Source organism: Capra hircus, chromosome 1 (assembly GCF_001704415.2).
Source record: "Capra hircus breed San Clemente chromosome 1, ASM170441v1, whole genome shotgun sequence".
Taxonomy (NCBI): Eukaryota; Metazoa; Chordata; class Mammalia; order Artiodactyla; family Bovidae; genus Capra; species Capra hircus.
The window spans coordinates 73867156-73885570 of record NC_030808.1 but is presented as its reverse complement, the minus strand read 5'-3'; the positions used below and the strand labels follow the sequence as shown (position 1 = coordinate 73885570).

General features: G+C 40.1%; 2 protein-coding genes across 7 annotated transcripts in view; one reads left to right on the top strand and one right to left on the bottom strand.

Annotated features, from left to right (window-relative positions):
* The window catches only part of ATP13A5 (ATPase 13A5), a 116197-nt gene that overhangs the window by 6391 nt on the left and 91391 nt on the right, over positions 1 to 18415 (bottom strand). For 3 of the 4 annotated variants that reach the window (XM_005675110.3, XM_018046582.1, XM_018046580.1), the window contains 2 exons: positions 6440 to 6614; positions 3610 to 3812 (listed from right to left, as the gene is read on the bottom strand). In XM_005675110.3, coding sequence (XP_005675167.2) covers positions 3610 to 3812; positions 6440 to 6614 — 378 coding nt within the window. Of the gene's footprint in view, positions 1 to 3609; positions 3813 to 6439; positions 6615 to 18266; positions 18357 to 18415 lie in introns of those variants that run through there. The other variant, XM_018046584.1, reaches the window with a different exon arrangement.
* HRASLS (HRAS like suppressor) overlaps positions 1 to 18415 on the top strand; it is a 54499-nt gene that overhangs the window by 34677 nt on the left and 1407 nt on the right. Inside the window, exons 5-6 of one of the 3 annotated variants that reach the window (XR_001917916.1) lie at positions 16032 to 16251; positions 17003 to 17027. Coding sequence is in view for 1 of the 3 variants with exons in the window: in XM_018046595.1 (XP_017902084.1) it covers positions 16032 to 16070 (39 nt within the window). In the remaining 2 variants the exon portion in view is untranslated. Of the gene's footprint in view, positions 1 to 16031; positions 16926 to 17002; positions 17028 to 18415 lie in introns of those variants that run through there. The other 2 variants (XR_001917917.1, XM_018046595.1) reach the window with 2 other exon arrangements.

The window sequence follows — 18415 nt, the reverse complement described above, 5'->3', positions numbered from 1 at the left end:
TTTCTCTTATATTCTCTCTACCTCATTTCTTCCAGTGTTGATGGTTTATGGGCCCCTAACTCTGCATAGATCTACATTAAACAGAAATCAGAGGAACTGTCCCACTACAGCAGGCCCTATATTTTGAAGCCACAAGAGCTCTATTTTAATCCTCACCACCTACACTCACCTTCATATTCATCCATACCTCACTCTACATATACGACTAGATGTAGCACCTCTTAGAAGAATACCCATGCTTGCTTGAGAGGAGTGTGAGGCAGAGAGGAGAAAGGAGGGAGCTGCAGCTCCTAAAATAAAGCAATCTGAGCAGAATGGTGACGAGAAGGCGCTAGGAGGTGGCTGTGTGGAATTTTAATTTCCTTCAGTGTTTCTAAGTCCCAAGGACCCAGATGTTGGGAAGAAGATGATGCCCCAAATGTCCATCCTGATAAAGTACTCACTCAAACTGGGCTGAGTACTGTGCACGTCACACTGCTCTCAGACCCGGGGTCTGAAAAGCAGACCAGGCTAGGGCACAAATGAGCAGAATGGAAACAAAATGATGAGGCTCTCTTCTTTAATTCGGCTCTGGACAACTTCATAAAGAACTGAAGTGAATGTTGCCCTTCTATAATTAATTACTAATGATGAGGAAACTGGAATGAATGGGGTTCTGTTTGCACAGGTGATTTGGGAAGACAAGCCCTGGGCAAACCATTATAGACTATTCTCAGATAAGAAGAGGCTTAACAAATATTCACACCTGTTTCCATAAAAATTAAATCTGTACTTGTTCTATAGCTCATCATCATAAAGTTGATCTGTCAAAGACTGTTAAAAAAGGTAAAGACTTTTCTGTCACATTAAAATAGAATTGTGTATTTTAATAACCATTCTGAGAACTTCTGACTTGTAACCTTGAGACTATATGATTTACTATAAGATTATGTTTGTTAGAATATGTTTATAAAAAACTTTTTTCATTTAAAATTACCAGTTATGTTTGACATAGAGACTTGAATTTACCCACAAAATTTAAGTCCCTATGATGTAACTAGTTCAGCTCTAATTAACTCATTATGTTTAGAATGACTTTGCAGCTATTATTCAAATTAAAGTACTAGCCAATGCAATATGTTCTCCTTGTAAAATCTATTTACAATAAAAAAAATAGTAACCTGAAAACATAAAATAGAATCTTGATTTGTTTTGACAGAAGCCAGGGACATTATCAGATACTATATCAAAATTAAGAGAAATTTGAACAAAAATAAGAAATTCAGGAAAAAAACATTGTAAAAACTATAATTAAAACAAGATTTTAGCATGCTCTCAAAACCTCTGACAAAACAGCTATACAAAAGAAAATGGTGAGGGGGGGATGAAAACAGAAAGCATGTGAATAATATAATTGCTAAAACTGGTTTTATATGATAAATTAATTTTTAATTTAGGAATAAGAATGAGACTTACTTCTCTAATATCTATGACTCTTTTTGAAAATTAGAAATTAGAGTTTATGACATGTGATATACAAAATTGTAGTAAAATTTCCAAATCAGAAATATTACAGGCTAGATTTTCTTTGACCATGACAAATAAAACTAGAAATTTGTGACTAAATTTAAAGGAAAAATCTCCCCGCATACAAATCAAAATTCTAAAGATCTGTTGAGTCAAAAAGGAAACTAATAGCTTCTCTTTGGAAGCTTTTAAGAAAAAGAGTAGTAAGAGAATGAAAACAAAATCCTTTCCCACTTGAAGATTGAAAACCACTATTCTTGTAACTAGTGGGTCAAAGAGGAATAAGTCATAATAAGAGAAATATGAAAATGTAAATAATGTAACCCAAACTACAATTATTGGTCTTGATGTTTTTTCTAATTTTATAAGAATAAAAGAAAATATATGGATTATAAAATCAATTCAAACATTAAAGAATTTTCCAAGGAAAGTAAGAAGAAGGGGAAAATGGGAAAAGCAAAAATGAATAAATTAGAAAATAGAAAACATACAGAAGTATTAAATCTGAGAGCTGGTTATTTAAAGAAAACCAGTAAAAGTACATTTCTGGTAAGAATAAAGGAACACAGTGCACATAAACATAAAATGAGAAGATATTAAAAGTTGTAGATGGCATTAAAATTATAACAATATCATTCAAAACCCTCTCCTAAAAAAAAAATAATCTCACTGAAATGGAATTATGGGTAAAATTTTTTTAATTTTAAAAAACAGTTTAAAAAGAGGATACCTAAATAAATTCTCAAGAAATTAATTCTTTTAATGAAAGTATTTGGAACCAGATGATTTTACTGGGCTCTCATAATAGTGAAGGAATAGACTATTTCTAACTATAAAATGTTTTTCAAAGGAAAGAAAAAGTCCAAGAATTTTGAAGTCCTAATATCCACACCTAAAAAATACTTCAGACCAATCCCAGACAAAATATAGATATTAAAAGCAATGTTGAAAAACAGTAGGATTCATTTTACTAAAAGTGAAATCCACCACAAATAAGTAGAATTTGTTCAAGAATATGGAAATATTTAATAAGTTTATTAATGTAACATGTTCTAGCAATAGGTCAAAATAGAAAACAAGTATAATCATCCTAGTAGGAAGGATGAAGGGCAGGATGTAAGGAAGACAGTTGATGAAATACATCTCCCATTTTATAATTTTATTTTTTTTCAAAAAACATGTATATTGGTTCTTTTATAGCACCATTATCAAACATACTCTTGATTTACTGGAAATAGAAAAGTATTTTTCTTCACAGGATGTGGCCCACCTTGAACCAATATTCAAAACCATACTTACAAGTGAAAAATTACTAGAAGTATTTTTATGAAGGAGTAGAACTATCTGCTGCTTCCACTAGTACTTAACGTTGTCCTGGAAATTCTGGATTGTACACTAAAGCTGAAAATATAAATAAGCATTATAGCTATTGGAAAGGAAGAAGGAACATTGTGTTCTTTTTTGGTAATGCCGTGCGGCTTGCGGGATCCTAGTCTCCCAACCAGGGATCAAGCCCGTGGCTCCTGTAATGGAAGAGCAGAGTCCTAACCACTGGACTATCAAGAAATTCCCTGTGGAACATTATTAATTGCAGATGATAGTAATTACCTTTCTAGAACACTCAAATAACAAAGACTCATAGCAAAATTCAGAGAGGATTCTGAGTAGAAAATCAACATTATAAACAGCACTATATCATTCACATATATTTGTGATCACTGATTAGAAAATATTATGGAAAAAAGTCAATCACTAAAAAAATACAAAAAGCAGAAATTCATTTTTAAAATAAATGCATAGGATCTATAATGGAGAAAGCCACAAATATTTACTAAGAGACATAAAAGAAAATATGAATAAATTAATAATACTCAAATTAGGACATGACTCATGACTAATCAATCCAGCACATGCTTATCTGCACAACGTGTTTCTGCCCTTGGGCTTTTTACCACCTGTGATACTTATGGTTCAGTACTCAATTTTAGAGTATTGCGATTGTTTCCTTCTCAGCCAATCACTTCACCAGTAAGTTGCAACTCTGGGGATAGTGGGAGAGTAAAAAACACATATTTGAAAAGAAAAATTAAATTTCACACTTACAGTTTGTGTAGATAGGTTTTCGAAATGGCTTGCCCTTAGAAAAGATAAACGCTGTTGTGATACAGTTGATGGTAGTGATCGGCCACAGTGTGGTACTTTCAAAGCTTAAAACTGAACCAGGAAGCAATGCTCCATTTCCAGTCCCATTTCTTGACAAACTCACATTTGTTGAGAAATTACTCTGGCTGTCCAGAAAGCACTTACTGGAAAAGAATAACCAGCGTTTATGGAACTTTCATTGTATTTTTATCCAGTCAGTAGGAAAAAATTAGCTAATCATGACCCAGGGACCTTACCTTGCAAGCTGTTCCAGCAAATAACTACCAGGATATATTTTGTTCACCTCTTGCAGTGGCAAAGCAGAAATAAACTGCAGAGGAAGTCAAGATTGTTCTTTGTCCAGAAGCCTATCTAGAATAGATGATCTGTCTTGCAACGGCACCCCACTCCAGTACTCTTGCCTGGAAAATCCCATGGATGGAGGAGCCTGGTGGGCTGCAGTCCATGGGATTGCGAAGAGTCGGACATGTCTGAGCGACTTCACTTTCACTTTTCACTTTCCTGCATTGGAGAAGGACATGGCAACCCACTCCAGTGTTCTTGCCTGGAGAATCCCAGGGACGGGGGAGCCTGGTGGGCTGCCGTCTCTGGGGTCTCACAGAGTCGGACACGACTGAAGCAACTTAGCAGCAGTAGCAGCAGATCTGTCTTGAAAGGTCTTGGATGACAATTTCCTGTGAAATTCCTTTCAATTCGGAGCATATGAACTCTATGTGTATGTATGCGTGCATGCTGTGTTTCCTTTTGTGGACTGATATAAATCTCTTAACATGGGTCGTGAGTTGGAATCTGCCTATTCTGACCCACTCTCCTCACATAACCAAAACCTTTTCATGAGGATTTGGACAATCTTCCGCTTATGAGTGTCTGTGTTTCTGTTTTGCTAACAAATTAAACTCTAACTTTTCAGGCAGGCCCAGAAGACTTTCAAACTCTGGTCTCAGTCAACCTTTCCAGCCTTATCTTTTGCCAGACTTCCCATGCTCCTTATGCTCCAATCATAGGGGAATATTCCTTTCCCCCTTTTGCACACCTCTGAGTCCACATCCTATTTCTATCTGAAACTCTTTACATTCAGTGGTGAGCATAACTAGTGCCCTTCAGTCTTCTCTCTAGTGATGCATTTAGTTCATTGCTTTGCAATTATTCCTTCACATATTTTTATTTTCCATTCTTGGGATCAGAGTTCTTTGAATGTGAAACTTTACTTCTGGTTTGATTTCCCTTTGCTTGTTTGTTTTACTCAAATATGTAGCAAATTCTTAGCACCTAGCACAGTGATGCCACATGATGTTTTCTCAGAAAAATATTTAAGAGATGGGCTTTCCCAGTGTCAGCTGATCCATTTGCAATCTTCAATTTTTTGGTAATCAAACCCACAAAGAAATTTGTTTTCATCGGCTCTCTTGTTTAGTTTCAAACTTTTTGCTAGTATTACAACTGTTTATAGATAAAATTCATTTTTCAATTGTGAATTCAAATGCGAGGCATAAGTCTTATCCTAGACTTCCTAGGCTCCCAAAATGTGCTTTGCATAGAGTAGACATTCAGTTGGTGCCTGCAGAATACATTAATGAAGCAAGCAATCAACAGTCACAAAGCTTTCTAGCCCAAAGGGAATAGATAGACTAGAAGGCCTGAATTACAGAGTTTAACACCAAAATATATCTAATCTAATACACTTGCATGGCAGGTAAGACAGTTGAGTAGTTAATGACAAAGGCAGGACAACCCATCCATCACCCTTCTGGTTACCCCAAGTTGCCTCCTAGATTCATTCAGAAGGCCACTTCTCCAAATACATGTGCTCCAATTGGTGGAAAAATCTGGTTTTGAAATAAAAATGAACTCTATACTCTAAGTAATACTTGAATTGCTGAATTTGGGTTTTAAATGACAATCTGAGACATCATTTTGTAGTTTCCGATCTCTCCACTGATCCCTGGGGCTCTGATGCCTTCAGAATGACAGAGGAGTGAAGGGGAATTTGTACAAGCCCTACTCCAAAAGGATCAACTTTTTCTGCCCTTCTCTTTTGGAGATTGGGCAGGCTGGGTCAGAAAAAAACAGTTTGAGCATCTAAGTTGACCTCATCTTACCCTTTATTTATAGTTAAGGAAATTAAAGCCCTGGGAGGTGAAGAGACTTTCCCTGAGTCTACAGTAAAATCAGAACACTGATACCATCAACAAATATTTTAATTTTAAATTCATTTGAAAAACTGAAACTAATATAAACAAATCTGTTTTGTATAGCAGGGGCCTGTTGACTTAAGTCCATCAGCCAAATCTCGACGCCTGGTTTTGTCAATAAAGTTTTATTGGAATACTGTCACACTGACTTGTTTATGTGTTGTCTCTGGCTGCTTTTTCACTGCAACTGAAGAGTTGAGTAGTTGCAGCAGAGACCACAGAGCCCACAAGGCCCAAAATTTTTACTACCTGGCCCTCTACTAGAGATGTTTGCCAACTTCTGATTTATATGACATCCAAACCACCAGGGAGTGAATATATTCATCCAGTCAAGTAACTATTGCATCAATATATCAACAGCCAATGTGGAGATCTTTTCCCAGCCACTCCACATAGCTCACCCCCCGACTCCAGCCATTGACTCTGTCCTGGGTTCTATCCCATCACTGAGGTTTTGTAGTACAGAAACAACTTTGGTTAATTAAAATTTTTGAATATATTTCAAACTAATTTGAACAGAGTCATTATATATTCATTGTACCACCTTCAGAAAGGAAAACTAAGGAACGAAACTTTACCTGTATCTGTAGACCTCACAATACCAGGGCTGCTGCTTCAACAAAACAAATGCGCAGACCTGCACAATGCAGTTGAAGCAGGTGTTCAAAACAACTGACAGCAGCAAAGGGGGAGAGAGGAGCTGTCCTGATGGCCGGTATGGAGCCAATTTTGGGTACGCGTGCGTCGCGCTCACTGAAAGACAAATGTATTTTTCCTAGGTCCAGTTTCACTACTGAGAATAAAAGATTGAGATGCATGTTATTCTGAGTCTTGCATCAGGGTTCAGATACAGTAAACATGCACTAAGGGAAGTTCACTGCCCAGCTGCACACCAGGGCTACCAACCTTGGCCTTGTCCATGCTTTGGTTTCATCTTCAGAAATGAAAAGTGATGGATTCAAAAGTTCTATAATTAATACATGTAGGTATATAAAAGATGGCCTCCCACCTGAATAAGAGTACTGTTATCTCTCAAGGACGATGGGAAAGTGGAGAATTAAGCGGTAGAGAGCAAGGAGGCATCCAGTTGGACTAATGTTCATATGCTGGGAAATTTTTTAAAAAAGCAAAAAAAATGTTCACTCTATTATTCATTCAGCCAACATTCTTTGAGCACTTCAGTGTACTAGGATAGATGCTACAGGTGTGTTCTGCCATCCCCTGAAGAAGTGTGCAAATGGAGGACTGCTAGAGTGCATTAGACTTAGGAAAAGGAACTTAAAATATTGCCTTTAGATGGGAGTGTTAAAATACATTTTGGTCCTAGCATTTGTTTTTTAACATTTGGGGTTGGCAATGGGCAGTCACCCGTGGCTCAGCAAGAAAGCATCCACCTGCAACGGGTCGGGAAGATCCCCTGGAGGAGGAAATGGCAACCCACTTCAGTATCATTGCCAGGAAGATTACATGGACAGAGGAGCATGGTGAGCTATAATCCATAGGGTCACAAACAGTTGGACAGAACTGAGGGACTAAGCACACCCTGCACACCAGAAAAAAAAAAAAAAAGGCAGTTACATCTGTCTTAGAAGTCTCATATTCTAGCAAACTGACGAAAATGGAGTGTACTTTACTCTCAGGGCAGAGCAGGAAAGAAGCTTGGCAAGGTCAGGATGTTTCAATTCTTTACATCTGTCACTTCTCTCGTTTTCATAGCTTATGACTGCTTTCTTTGATGTAAGAAAGAGGGGTATATATCCTTAGGGCTGTGTTCATTCCCAGGGGGACAGGGCACTGAGGAATGAGCATCCAGTGCTGGATAATAAGTGTACAGTGGGTCTTTAGTTTGTTTGGTGCATGTTCTGGGGTAACCACAGACAGTCTTTGGTCTTTCATTATCTCATGCATGCATACTAAGTCGCTTTAGTCATGTCCAACACTTTACAACCTTATATAGACTGTAGTCCACCAGGCTCCTCTGTCCATGGGATTCTCCAGGCAAGAATACTGGAGTGGGTTGCCATGCCCTCCTCCAGGGGATCTTCCCAACCCAGGGACTGAACCCATGTCTCTTGCCCTGATGGGCAGATTCTTTATCACTAGTGCCACCTGGGAAGCCCCTCTGGGGCTTCCAGATGGGTGGGAATATCTAAATGGCCTCCAAAGGCTCTTGCAGCTCATTTAGCTAAAGCTCTCTGGCTGTCTAAGCTTTAACTTTACTAATTTAATCAATTTTTCCAGAAGGATGTAGAGCTAGAGTCTACGAGGTATGCAAAAGTAAGAAGGACATCTCATCTGCTTCCAAAGAGCTTGAGTCCCATTGGGAAACACATGGGGTGTGTAATAAACAAAGTGACTAGTCTTTGTCTCAGATTCCCGAGAGGTCACTTCTGGACTCTTGGAGTGAAGAGTCTCACTGTCTTTGTCTTCACTTCCTGGAATATATCCTCTAAATTCTTGGAATTTCCTATTTGATCAGTTCAATTCAGTTAAGTCGCTCAGTTGTGTCCTACTCTTTGAGACCCTCCCTCCCTGTCCATCACCAACTCCCGGAGTTCACTCAGACTCACATTCATCGAGTCAGTGATGCCATCCAGCCATCTCATCCTCTGTCGTCCCCTTCTCCTCCTGCCCCCAATCCCTCTCAGCATCAGAGTCTTTTCCAATGAGTCAGCTCTTCACATGAGGTGGCCAAAGTACTGGAGCTTCAGCTTTAGCATCATTCCTTCCAAAGAAATCCCAGGGTTGATCTCCTTCAGAATGGACTGGTTGGATCTCCTTGCAGTCCAAGGGACTCTCAAGAGTCTTCTCCAACACCACAGTTCAAAAGCATCAATTCTTCAGTGCTCAGCTTTTTTCACAGTCCAACTCTCTCATCCATACATGACCACTGGAAAAACCAGTCCTGACTAGATGGACCTTAGTTGGCAAAGTGATGTCTCTGCTTTTGAATATGCTATCTAGGTTGGTCATAACTTTTCTTCCAAGAAGTAACCATCTTTTAATTTCATGGCTGCAATCACCATCTGCAGTGATTTTGGAGCCCCCAAAAATAAAGTCTGACACAGTTTCCACTGTTTCCCCATCTATTTCCCATGAAGTGATGGGACCAGATGCCATGACCTTCATTTTATGAATGTTGAGCTTTAAGCCAACTTTTTCACTCTCCTCTTTCACTTTCATCAAGAGGCTTTTTAGTTCCTCTTCACTTTCTGCCATAAGGGTGGTGTCATCTGCATATCTGAGGTGATTGATATTTCTCAGGGCAATCTTGATTCCAGCTTGTGTTTCTTCCAGCCCAGCGTTTCTCATGATGTACTCTGCATATAAGTTAAATAAGCAGGGTGACAATATACAGCCTTGACGTACTCCTTTTCCTGTTTGGAACCAGTCTGTTGTTCCATGTCCAGTTCTAACTGTTGCTTCGTGGCCTGCATACAGATTTCTCAAGAGGCAGGTTAGGTGGTCTGGGATTCCCATCTCAGAATTTTCCACAGTTTATTGTGATCCACAGAGTCAAAGGCTTTCGCATAGTCAATAAAGCAGAAATAGATGTTTTTCTGGAATTCTCTTGCTTTTTCCATGATCCAGCGGATGTTGGCAATTTGATCTCTGGTTCCTCTGCCTTTTCTAAAACAGCTTGAACATCAGGAAGTTCAAGGTTCACGTATTGCTGAAGCCTGGCTTGGAGAATTTTGAGCATTACTCTACTAGCATGTGAGATGAGTGCAATTGTGTGGTAGTTTGAGCATTCTTTGGCATTGCCTTTCTTTGGGATTGGAATGAAAAGTGACCTTGTCCAGTCCTATGGCCACTGCTGAGTTTTCCAAATTTGCTGGCATGTTGAGTACAGCACTTTCACAGCGTCATCTTTCAGGATTTGAAATAGCTCAACTGGAATTCCATCACCTCCACTAGCTTTGTTCGTAGTGATGCTTTCTAAGGCCCACTTGACTTCACATTCCAGGATGTTTGACTCGAGATGTGTGATCACACCATCGTGATTATACAGGTCATGAAGATCTTTTTTGTACAGTTCTTCTGTGTATTCTTGCCACCTCTTCTTAATATCTTCTGCTTCTGTTAGGTCCAGACCATTTCTGTCCTTTATGGAGCCCATCTTTGCATGAAATATTCCCTTGGTATCTCTAGTTTTCTTGAAGAGACCTCTAGTCTTTCCCATTCTGTTCTTTTCCTCTATTTCTTTGAATTGATCACTGAAGAAGACTTTCTTATCTTTCTTGCTGTTCTTTGGAACTCTGCACTCAGTTGCTTATATCTTTCCTTTTCTCCTTTACTTTTCGCTTCTCTTTTTTTCACAGCTATTTGTAAGGCCTCCCCAGACAGCCATTTTGCTTTTTTGCATTTCTTTTCCATGGGGATGGTCTTGATCCCTGTCTCCTGTACAATGTCACGAACCTCATTCCATAGTTCATCAGGCACTCTATCTATCAGATCTAGGCCCTTAAGTCTATTTCTCACATTTACTGTATAATCATAAGGGATTTGATTTAGGTCATACCTGAATGGTCTAGCGGTTTTCCCTACTTTCTTCAATTTAAGTCTGAATTTGGTAATAAGGAGTTCATGATCTGAGCCACAGTCAGCTCCTGGTCTTGTTTTTGTTGACTGTATAGAGCTTCTCCATCTTTGGCTGCAAAGAATCTAATCAATCTGATTTCGGTGTTGACCATCTGGTGATGTCCATGTGTAGAGTCCTCTTGTGTTGTTGGAAGAGGGTGTTTGCTATGACCAGTGCTTTTTCTTGGCAAAATTCTATTAGCCTTTGCCCTGCTTCGTTCTGCATTTCAAGGCCAAATTTGCCTGTTACTCCAGGTGTTTCTTGAGTTCCTACTTTTGCATTCCAGTCTCCTATAATGAAAAGGACATCTATTTTAGGTGTTAGTTGTAAAAGGTCTTATAGGTCTTCATAAACCATTCAACTTCAGCTTCTTCAGCGTTACTGGTTGGGGCATAGACTTGGATAACTGTGATATTGAATGGTTTGCCTTGGAGACGAACAGAGGTCATTCTGTTGTTTTTGAGATTGCATCCAAGTACTGCATTTTGGACTCTTTTGTTGACCATGATGGCTACTCCATTTCTTCTGAGGGATTCCTGCCCGCAGTAGTAGATATAATGGTCATCTGAGTTAAATTCACCCATTCCAGTCCATTTTAGTTCGTTGATTCCCAGAAAGTTGACATTTGCTCTTGCCATCTCTTGTTTGACCACTCCCAATTTGCCTTGATTCATGGACCTGACATTCCAGGTTCCTATGCAATATTGCTCTTTACAGCATCAGACCTTGCTTCTATCACCAGTCATATCCACAGCTGGGTATTGTTTTTGCTTTAGCTCCATCCCTTCATTCTTTCTAGTTATTTGTCCACTGATCTCCAGTAGCATATTGGACACCTACTGACCTGGGGAGTTCCTCTTTCAGTATCCTATCATTTTGCCTTTTCATACTGTTCATGGGGTTCTCAAGGCAAGAATACTGAAGTAGTTTGTCATTCCCTTCTCCAGTGGACCACATTCTGTCAGACCTCTCCACTGATAGGAGTATCTTTTCTGTTCACAGTAGGCCTGAAGAGAGTTTGTGCTAATGAGATGACTCAGAATGTATGAGTTGGCCATGCCCAAAATATCAACTGTCTGATTAGAAGGCTGGGGGCTTTGAGCCACTTGCTATCAACTCAACCTTCAGGGGAAAAGAGGAGAGCTGGAGTCTGTGTTCAACCTTATGGCCAATGGTTCAGTCAATCATATCTATTTAACGAAACCTCAGTAAAAATTCCCTACACTAAAGCTCAGGTGAGTGTCTCTCTTTTTTTTTTTTTTTCCAATATTCTGAATATGGTCATACATCACTGTGCAGGAGAGTAAGACAAACTGACTCCTGAGGGAGAGGCCAATGTCATGTTTGAGATCCTCCCAGACCTTGCCCTTATGTCTTTCCTTTTGGTTGGCTCTATCTTGTACCTTTTGCTATAATAAAGCTATAATAAGCTAAATAGCCCTTTCCTGAGTTCTGTGAGTTGTTACTGTGCATGATTGAATTCTGAGGGACTAGTAAGAACCCCTACATTAATAACCAGCAGATGAGAGGTGTTCATAACATGGGGACTCTCAAGCTTACAGCTGATATCTAAAGTGAAGGCAGTCTTATGAAGGCTGTGAGGTCTGGCCCAACTCCAGGTAATTGGTGTCAGAAGTTATCGTATGGGCTCACAGGGCGGACAAGGTAGCCTGTGGTAAGTGCTGAGAAGGGGTGCAAGGAGACGGGGGCTGTAGGAGGCAGAGGCCGCAGTGCTTGGAATTCTCTCTGATGTCTAATATCCAAGGTAGAATGTGACCACAGAGTTCATGGACAGGCTGTGGGTACTGGAGAGACGTGTAATTGCATCTCCGTGCATCTGCCTTCTGCTTATTTGGTTTTCTCCATTTTGGATGCTCATTGTAATTTCTGCCTTTTACACAGGGACTGTGAGAGACCGAATTATTGGTCTCATCTCATTGTGAAAGAGTATACTTTATCTCCCCTTAATGTTGTTTTTTTGGACTTCCCTGGTGGCTTAGACAGTAAAGTGCTGCCTACAATGCAGGAGACCCAGGTTTGATCCCTGGGTCAGGAAGATCTCCTGGAGAAGGAAATGGCAACCCACTCCAGTACTCTTGCCTGGAAAATTCCATGGACGGAGGAGCCTGGTAGGCTACAGTCCATGGGGTTGCAAAAAGTCAGACACGACTGAGCAACTGCGTTCGTAATGTTGTTTTTTACTGTGTGATTTTCTCTGGCCAAAGAGATGTTTGCAGGGTTATTATTTTTATTCTTAATTGGAGGATAATGACTTCACAATATCATGATGGTTTTTGCCACGCATCAACATGAATCAGCCATAGGCATACCCAGGTCCCCGCTTTCAGGAGCCTCCCTCCCCATCCCACCCCTCTAGGTCGTCACAGAGCACTGGCTTTGGTTCCCTGCATCATACAGCAAATTTCCACTGGCTATCTATTTTACGAATAGTAATGTATGTGTTAACAGAGTTGTGATGCATGCTTGAGTGGCTTGGCTTGCTCTCTGGCTCTGCTGTCTTTGCTCTATACTGATAACACGCCCAGGTCTGTCTATTCAGCCTGGCCTCAGAAAGAAAATTGTGAAACAAACCTCAGGTAAACCCAGAACCTGGACCACGACCATCTAATCTACATCCTAAGCAGAGTGGCTCAGAGGAGTCCACCTAGACCAACTGAATGATAGTCAGCTCACAGAAGCATAAGTCGGTGTTGCAAGCCACTGAGTTTTGAGGGTGGTTTATTATACAGCATTACTGTGACAATAGCTGATTGATACAGATTATTACATAAAGATTATTTTAACTTTTTCTGTTTTAAAGATGTTTAATACTGTCTGATAGGGAAATATACTTGTATACTTGAACTATGGACAGAGGTTCGTGACATTGTACAGGAAACAGGAATCAAGACCATCCCCAAGAAAAAGAAGTGAAAACAGCAAAATGGTTGTGTGAGGAGGCCTTACAAATAGCTGTGAAAAGAAGGGAAGTGAAAAGCAAAGGAGAAAAGGAAAGATATACCCATTTGAATGCAGTTCCAAAGAATAGCAAGGCAAGATAAGAAAGCTTCCTCAGCGATCAATGCAAAGAAATAGAGGAAAACAATAGAATAGGAAAGACTAGAGATCTCTTCAAGAAAATTAGAGATACCAAGGGAACATTCATGCAAAGATGGACTTGATAAAGGACAGAAATGGTAGGGACCTAACAGAAGCAGAAGATATTAAGAAGGTGTTGCCACCTCTTACCACCAAGATATTAAGAGGTGGCAAGAATACACAAAAGAACTGTACAAAAAAGATCTTCACGACCCAGATAATCATGATGGTATGATAACTGGCCTAGAGCCAGACATCCTGGAATGTGAAGTCAAGTGGGCCTTAGGAAGCATCACTAGGAACAAAGCTAATGGAGGTGATGGAATTCCAGCTGAGCTATTTCAAATCCAAAAGATGATGGTGTGAAAATGCTGCACTCAATATGCCAGCAAATTTGGAAAACTCAGCAGTGGCCATAGGACTGGAAAAGGTCCGTTTTCATTCCAATCCCAAAGAAAGGCAATGCCAAAGAATGCTCAAACTACCGCACAATTGCACTCATCTCACATGCTAGTAAAGTAATGCGTAAAATTCTCCAAGCCAGGATTCAGCAATAGGTGAACCATGAACTTCCAGATGTTCAAGGTGGTTTTAGAAAAGGCAGAGGAACCAGAGATCAAATTGCCAACATCCGCTGGATCATGGAAAAAGCAGGAGAGTTCCAGAAAAACATCTATTTCTGTTTTATTGACTATGCCAAAGCCTTTGCCTGTGTGGATCACAATAAACTGTGGAAAATTCTGAAAGAGATGGGAATACCAGACCACCTAACCTGTCTCTTGAGAAACCTATATGCAGGTTAGGAAGCAACAGTTAGAACTGGACATGGAACAACAGACTGGTTCCAAATAGGAAAAGAAGTGCGTCAAGTCTGTATATTGTCACCCTGCTTATTTAACTTATATGCAGAGTACATCATGAGAAACGCTGGGCTAGAGGAAGCACAAGCACAAGATTGCCGGGAGAAATATCAACAACCTCAGCTATGCAGATGATACCACCCCTATGGCAGAAAGTGAAGAGGAACTAAAGAGCCTCTTGATGAAAGTGAAAGAGGAAAGTGAAAAAGTTGGCTTAAAGCTCAACATTCAGAAAACGAAGATCATGGCATCCAGTCCCATCACTTCATGGCAAATAGATGGGGAAACAGTGGAAACAATGGCTGACTTAATTTTTCTGGGCTCCCAAATCACTGCAGATGGTGATTGTAGCCATGAAATTAAAAGAAGCTTACTCCTTGGAAGGAAAGTTATGACCAACCTAGGTAGCATATTCAAAAGCAGAGACATTACTTTGCCAACAAAGGTCCATCTAGTCAAGGCTATGGTTTTTCCAGTGGTCATGTATGGATGTGAGAGTTGGACTATAAAGAAAGCTGAATGTGGAAGAATCAATGCTTTTGAACTGTGGTGTTGGAGAAGACTCTTGAGAGTCCCTTGGACTGAAAGGAGATCCAACCAGTTCATCCTAAAGGACATCAGTCGTAGGTGTTCTTTGGAAGGACTGATGTTGAAGCTGAAACTCCAATACTTTGGCCACCTGATGCGAAGAGCTGACTCATTTGAGAAGATCCTGATGCTGGGAAAGACTGAGGGCGGGAGGAAAAGGGGATGATAGAGGATAAGATGGTTGGATGGCATCACCGACTTGATGGACATGAGTTTGAGTGGACTCCGGGAGTTGGTGATGGAGAGGGAGGCCTGCCGTGCTGTGGTTCATGGGGTTGCAAAGAGTCAGACATGACTGAGCGACTGAACTGAACTGAACTCAACTGAACTGAAGGACAACCATTTTCAAGTCCCTACTCGTTCCTGGGATTCTCCAGGCATGAATACTGGAATGGGTAGCCATTCCCTTCTCCAGGTGATCTTCCCGATCCAGGCATTGAACCCAGGTCTCTGGCTTTGCAGGCAGATTCTTTATTTTCAGGGCCACCAGGGAAGCCCTTTTACTAGGTCCAGAGGCTGTGCTGAGTGTTTTATAAATATTATCATTATTTCTTTAAGAAAGAATGCAATATATGTATTTATCTCCTACTTTACAGGTGAAGTAACTGATGTTTGGAGAAGTAGAATCCTTGCTATAGTGAGGGACACAGTGATAATGTATGTCTGTCTGATTGTAAAGCTTCATGTTGGCTCGAATGGTAAAGTATACATGTACCTAGCTGACTGTGAGCTTCCTGAGGAAAGAAATCCTGTCTTGCTCAATGTCTGTCCTTTACTGAAGCTAGCACAGAGCCTGCTGTATGGGAGGACTTAGCAGCTTCAAAGTCTATTCTCAAAGTATAGTTTTTAATTGCTCATCATCATCTGGATATTATGTATGTATGTTTCTCCTAAATAGTTGGCTTCCTGTTTTATTATGGACATTTCAAGTCACGTAAGTCAAATTTTAGGAGGCTAATGAACCCACCCAAACTTAATGCAAAATTTTGAGCATGTGTCAGGAAATTTCTAAGGAGAAAAAGTATCTTTATCTTTCATTAGATCCTTCAAGAGGCCCAAGACCCAGAAAGGACTCACTGAAGCACAGATGAAACTGAAGAGATGTATTTATGTGATGGATAAATCCTCCCTGCAGCCTCCTCCTCTGTACACTGCCTTCTTCCATGTGCTGGAGTGATTGCCCAAATGGAGCTGAATTACATGACTCTTCCCTCATTCATAAAAGTGATTGACCTAGAGTGGGCAACTCACCCAAGTGAAGGTGATCAGTTTTCTTTCTAAACAATTTGCAAATGACACTGAGAGGTTGAGCTAATTGGCTGTAGGAGGACAAGCAGAAAGGTGATGGAGACCCAATAATAGTTACCATTTGGGGTCATTTGCAAAGCGAATGAGTAGAAGTCAATTGAAAATAAGGTTAGATAGAAGAAGAAAGACAGAAGATGGTCTCTTGGAAATAAGGGAAGAAGACTCTAGCCCTCCTCAGGCCCAGGTGCTTCCCAGTTTCTGTTCTCAGATTATTTTTTGTGTGTGAGAACTGTAGTCTTAAACATGCTCCTTCTTCAATTTTCTTGTTCTAATTTGAGTGGGATTTACTGAAGAGAACAGAGACATAGCTAAACAAGTTCCTTTCAAGATGGCTTCTATACCTATGAGGGTCAAATGGGACTTCAAGAGATGCATTTTCTTTTTCTTTCTTCTTTTTTGGCACTGGTGGAGCTTGCAGAATCTTAATTCCCCAACCAGGGATTGAACCTAGGCCCCTGGCTGTGAAAGCTTCATGTGCTAACCACCAAGGAATTCCCAATGCACACATTTTCTTAATTGACTGTTGACTCCATCTTACTTTTGTCCTAGATTTTTCCTTCATATATTATATCTTACTGGTGGTGGTGAAAGTCACTATACAGTCCATGGAATTCTCCAGGCCAAAATATTAGAGTGGGTAGCCTTTCCCTTCTCCAGGGGATCTTCCCAACCCAGGGATTGAACCCAGGTCTCCTGCATTGCAGGCGGATTCTTTACCATCTGAGCCACAAGGGAAGACCAAGAATACTGGTGTGGGTAGCCTATCCCTTCTACAGGCGATCTTCCCAAGCCAGGAATCAAACCGGGGTCTGCTGCATTGCAGGCTGATTCTTTCCCAGCTGAGCTATCAGGGAAGCCCATCTTGTCTTATTAGCAGCCTTTGTCAGTTCAGTTCAGTTCAGTTCAGCAGCCTTTGTATGTTGCCTTAAAATCTTGTGGGGACAATGCGGGGTGTGGCTATATAAGCAAGTAAATAAATAAATAATATGATAGTATTATCTTTTTAAAACATTCTCCAAGAGAATATACTGGTAGATTTATTTCATTATGGTTTTGAAATTAATTTTGTAATTTTTTATACAATTTTTAAGTGTTACAATCCATTCCACTTGCAGTTATTACAAAATATTGGCTATATTCCCTGTGTTGTACAATTTATCCTTGTAGCCCATCTTACATTCAGTAGTTTGTGCCTCCTACACCCCCACCCCTATAGTGTACCTTCCACTCCACCCCAGGTGGCCACTAGTGTCTTCTCCATATCTGTGAGTCTGCTTTTCTTCTTTTCTTTTGTCATATTCACTAGATTATAGATTAGATTCCAGGTATGAGCAACAGTATTTTGTCTTTCTGTCTTATTTCACTTAGCATATTGTGATGGCATTATCTTTGTCCCTTACTAATTCAGGCTTGAAAGTCAAACCTGGGAACCTGGAAATGTAGATGGCTTGATGAGAGTGATTTCACATTGATTGTCCATGACTCAATGTCGGCAGATAAATGTTCACAGTTCTCAGCCTAGTAGTCAAGGTTCTGTGATCTGACCCAATCTACTTTTTCAAATTTTATCTCCTGCTGTTCTTTCCACACACCCTACAGTGTGGTCAAATTGAAAAACTCATGCCCTATATTTATCAGCTCTCTCTTGCTCATGCTGCTTCCTTCTACTTGAAATGCCCTTCTTTTGGTAAAAGATATTTGAAATCTATTCAGTCTTCTTATTTTGTTTTAAATGCTACTTCTTCCATGAAGCCAACCCCAGTATCTCTCTTTTCTCCATTGCTGTCTCGTCCCTAACTACAGATCATCAAAAACAAACTCCCCTTTTCCAAAACTCCCAGAGCATCTGTTGTTTCCTGGTACTCACTATTTTTGAGTTGTATTAATCTATGGCAGTTAATCTATTAATGTATGTGAATTCTCCACTAAACTCCATATGTCAGTGATCAACATTTTAATGCCCAGGTACTTATGTGCCAAACACACAGTAGGAGACGAACACTTTTCTGAGGTGAGGTTGAATGGAGATTCTCCTCTTGTCTGGGGAATTTTGCTGACCTTCATATTTGAGGACAATGAAAAGAAAAAATAAGTGAAAATGAAAGTGTTAGTTGCTC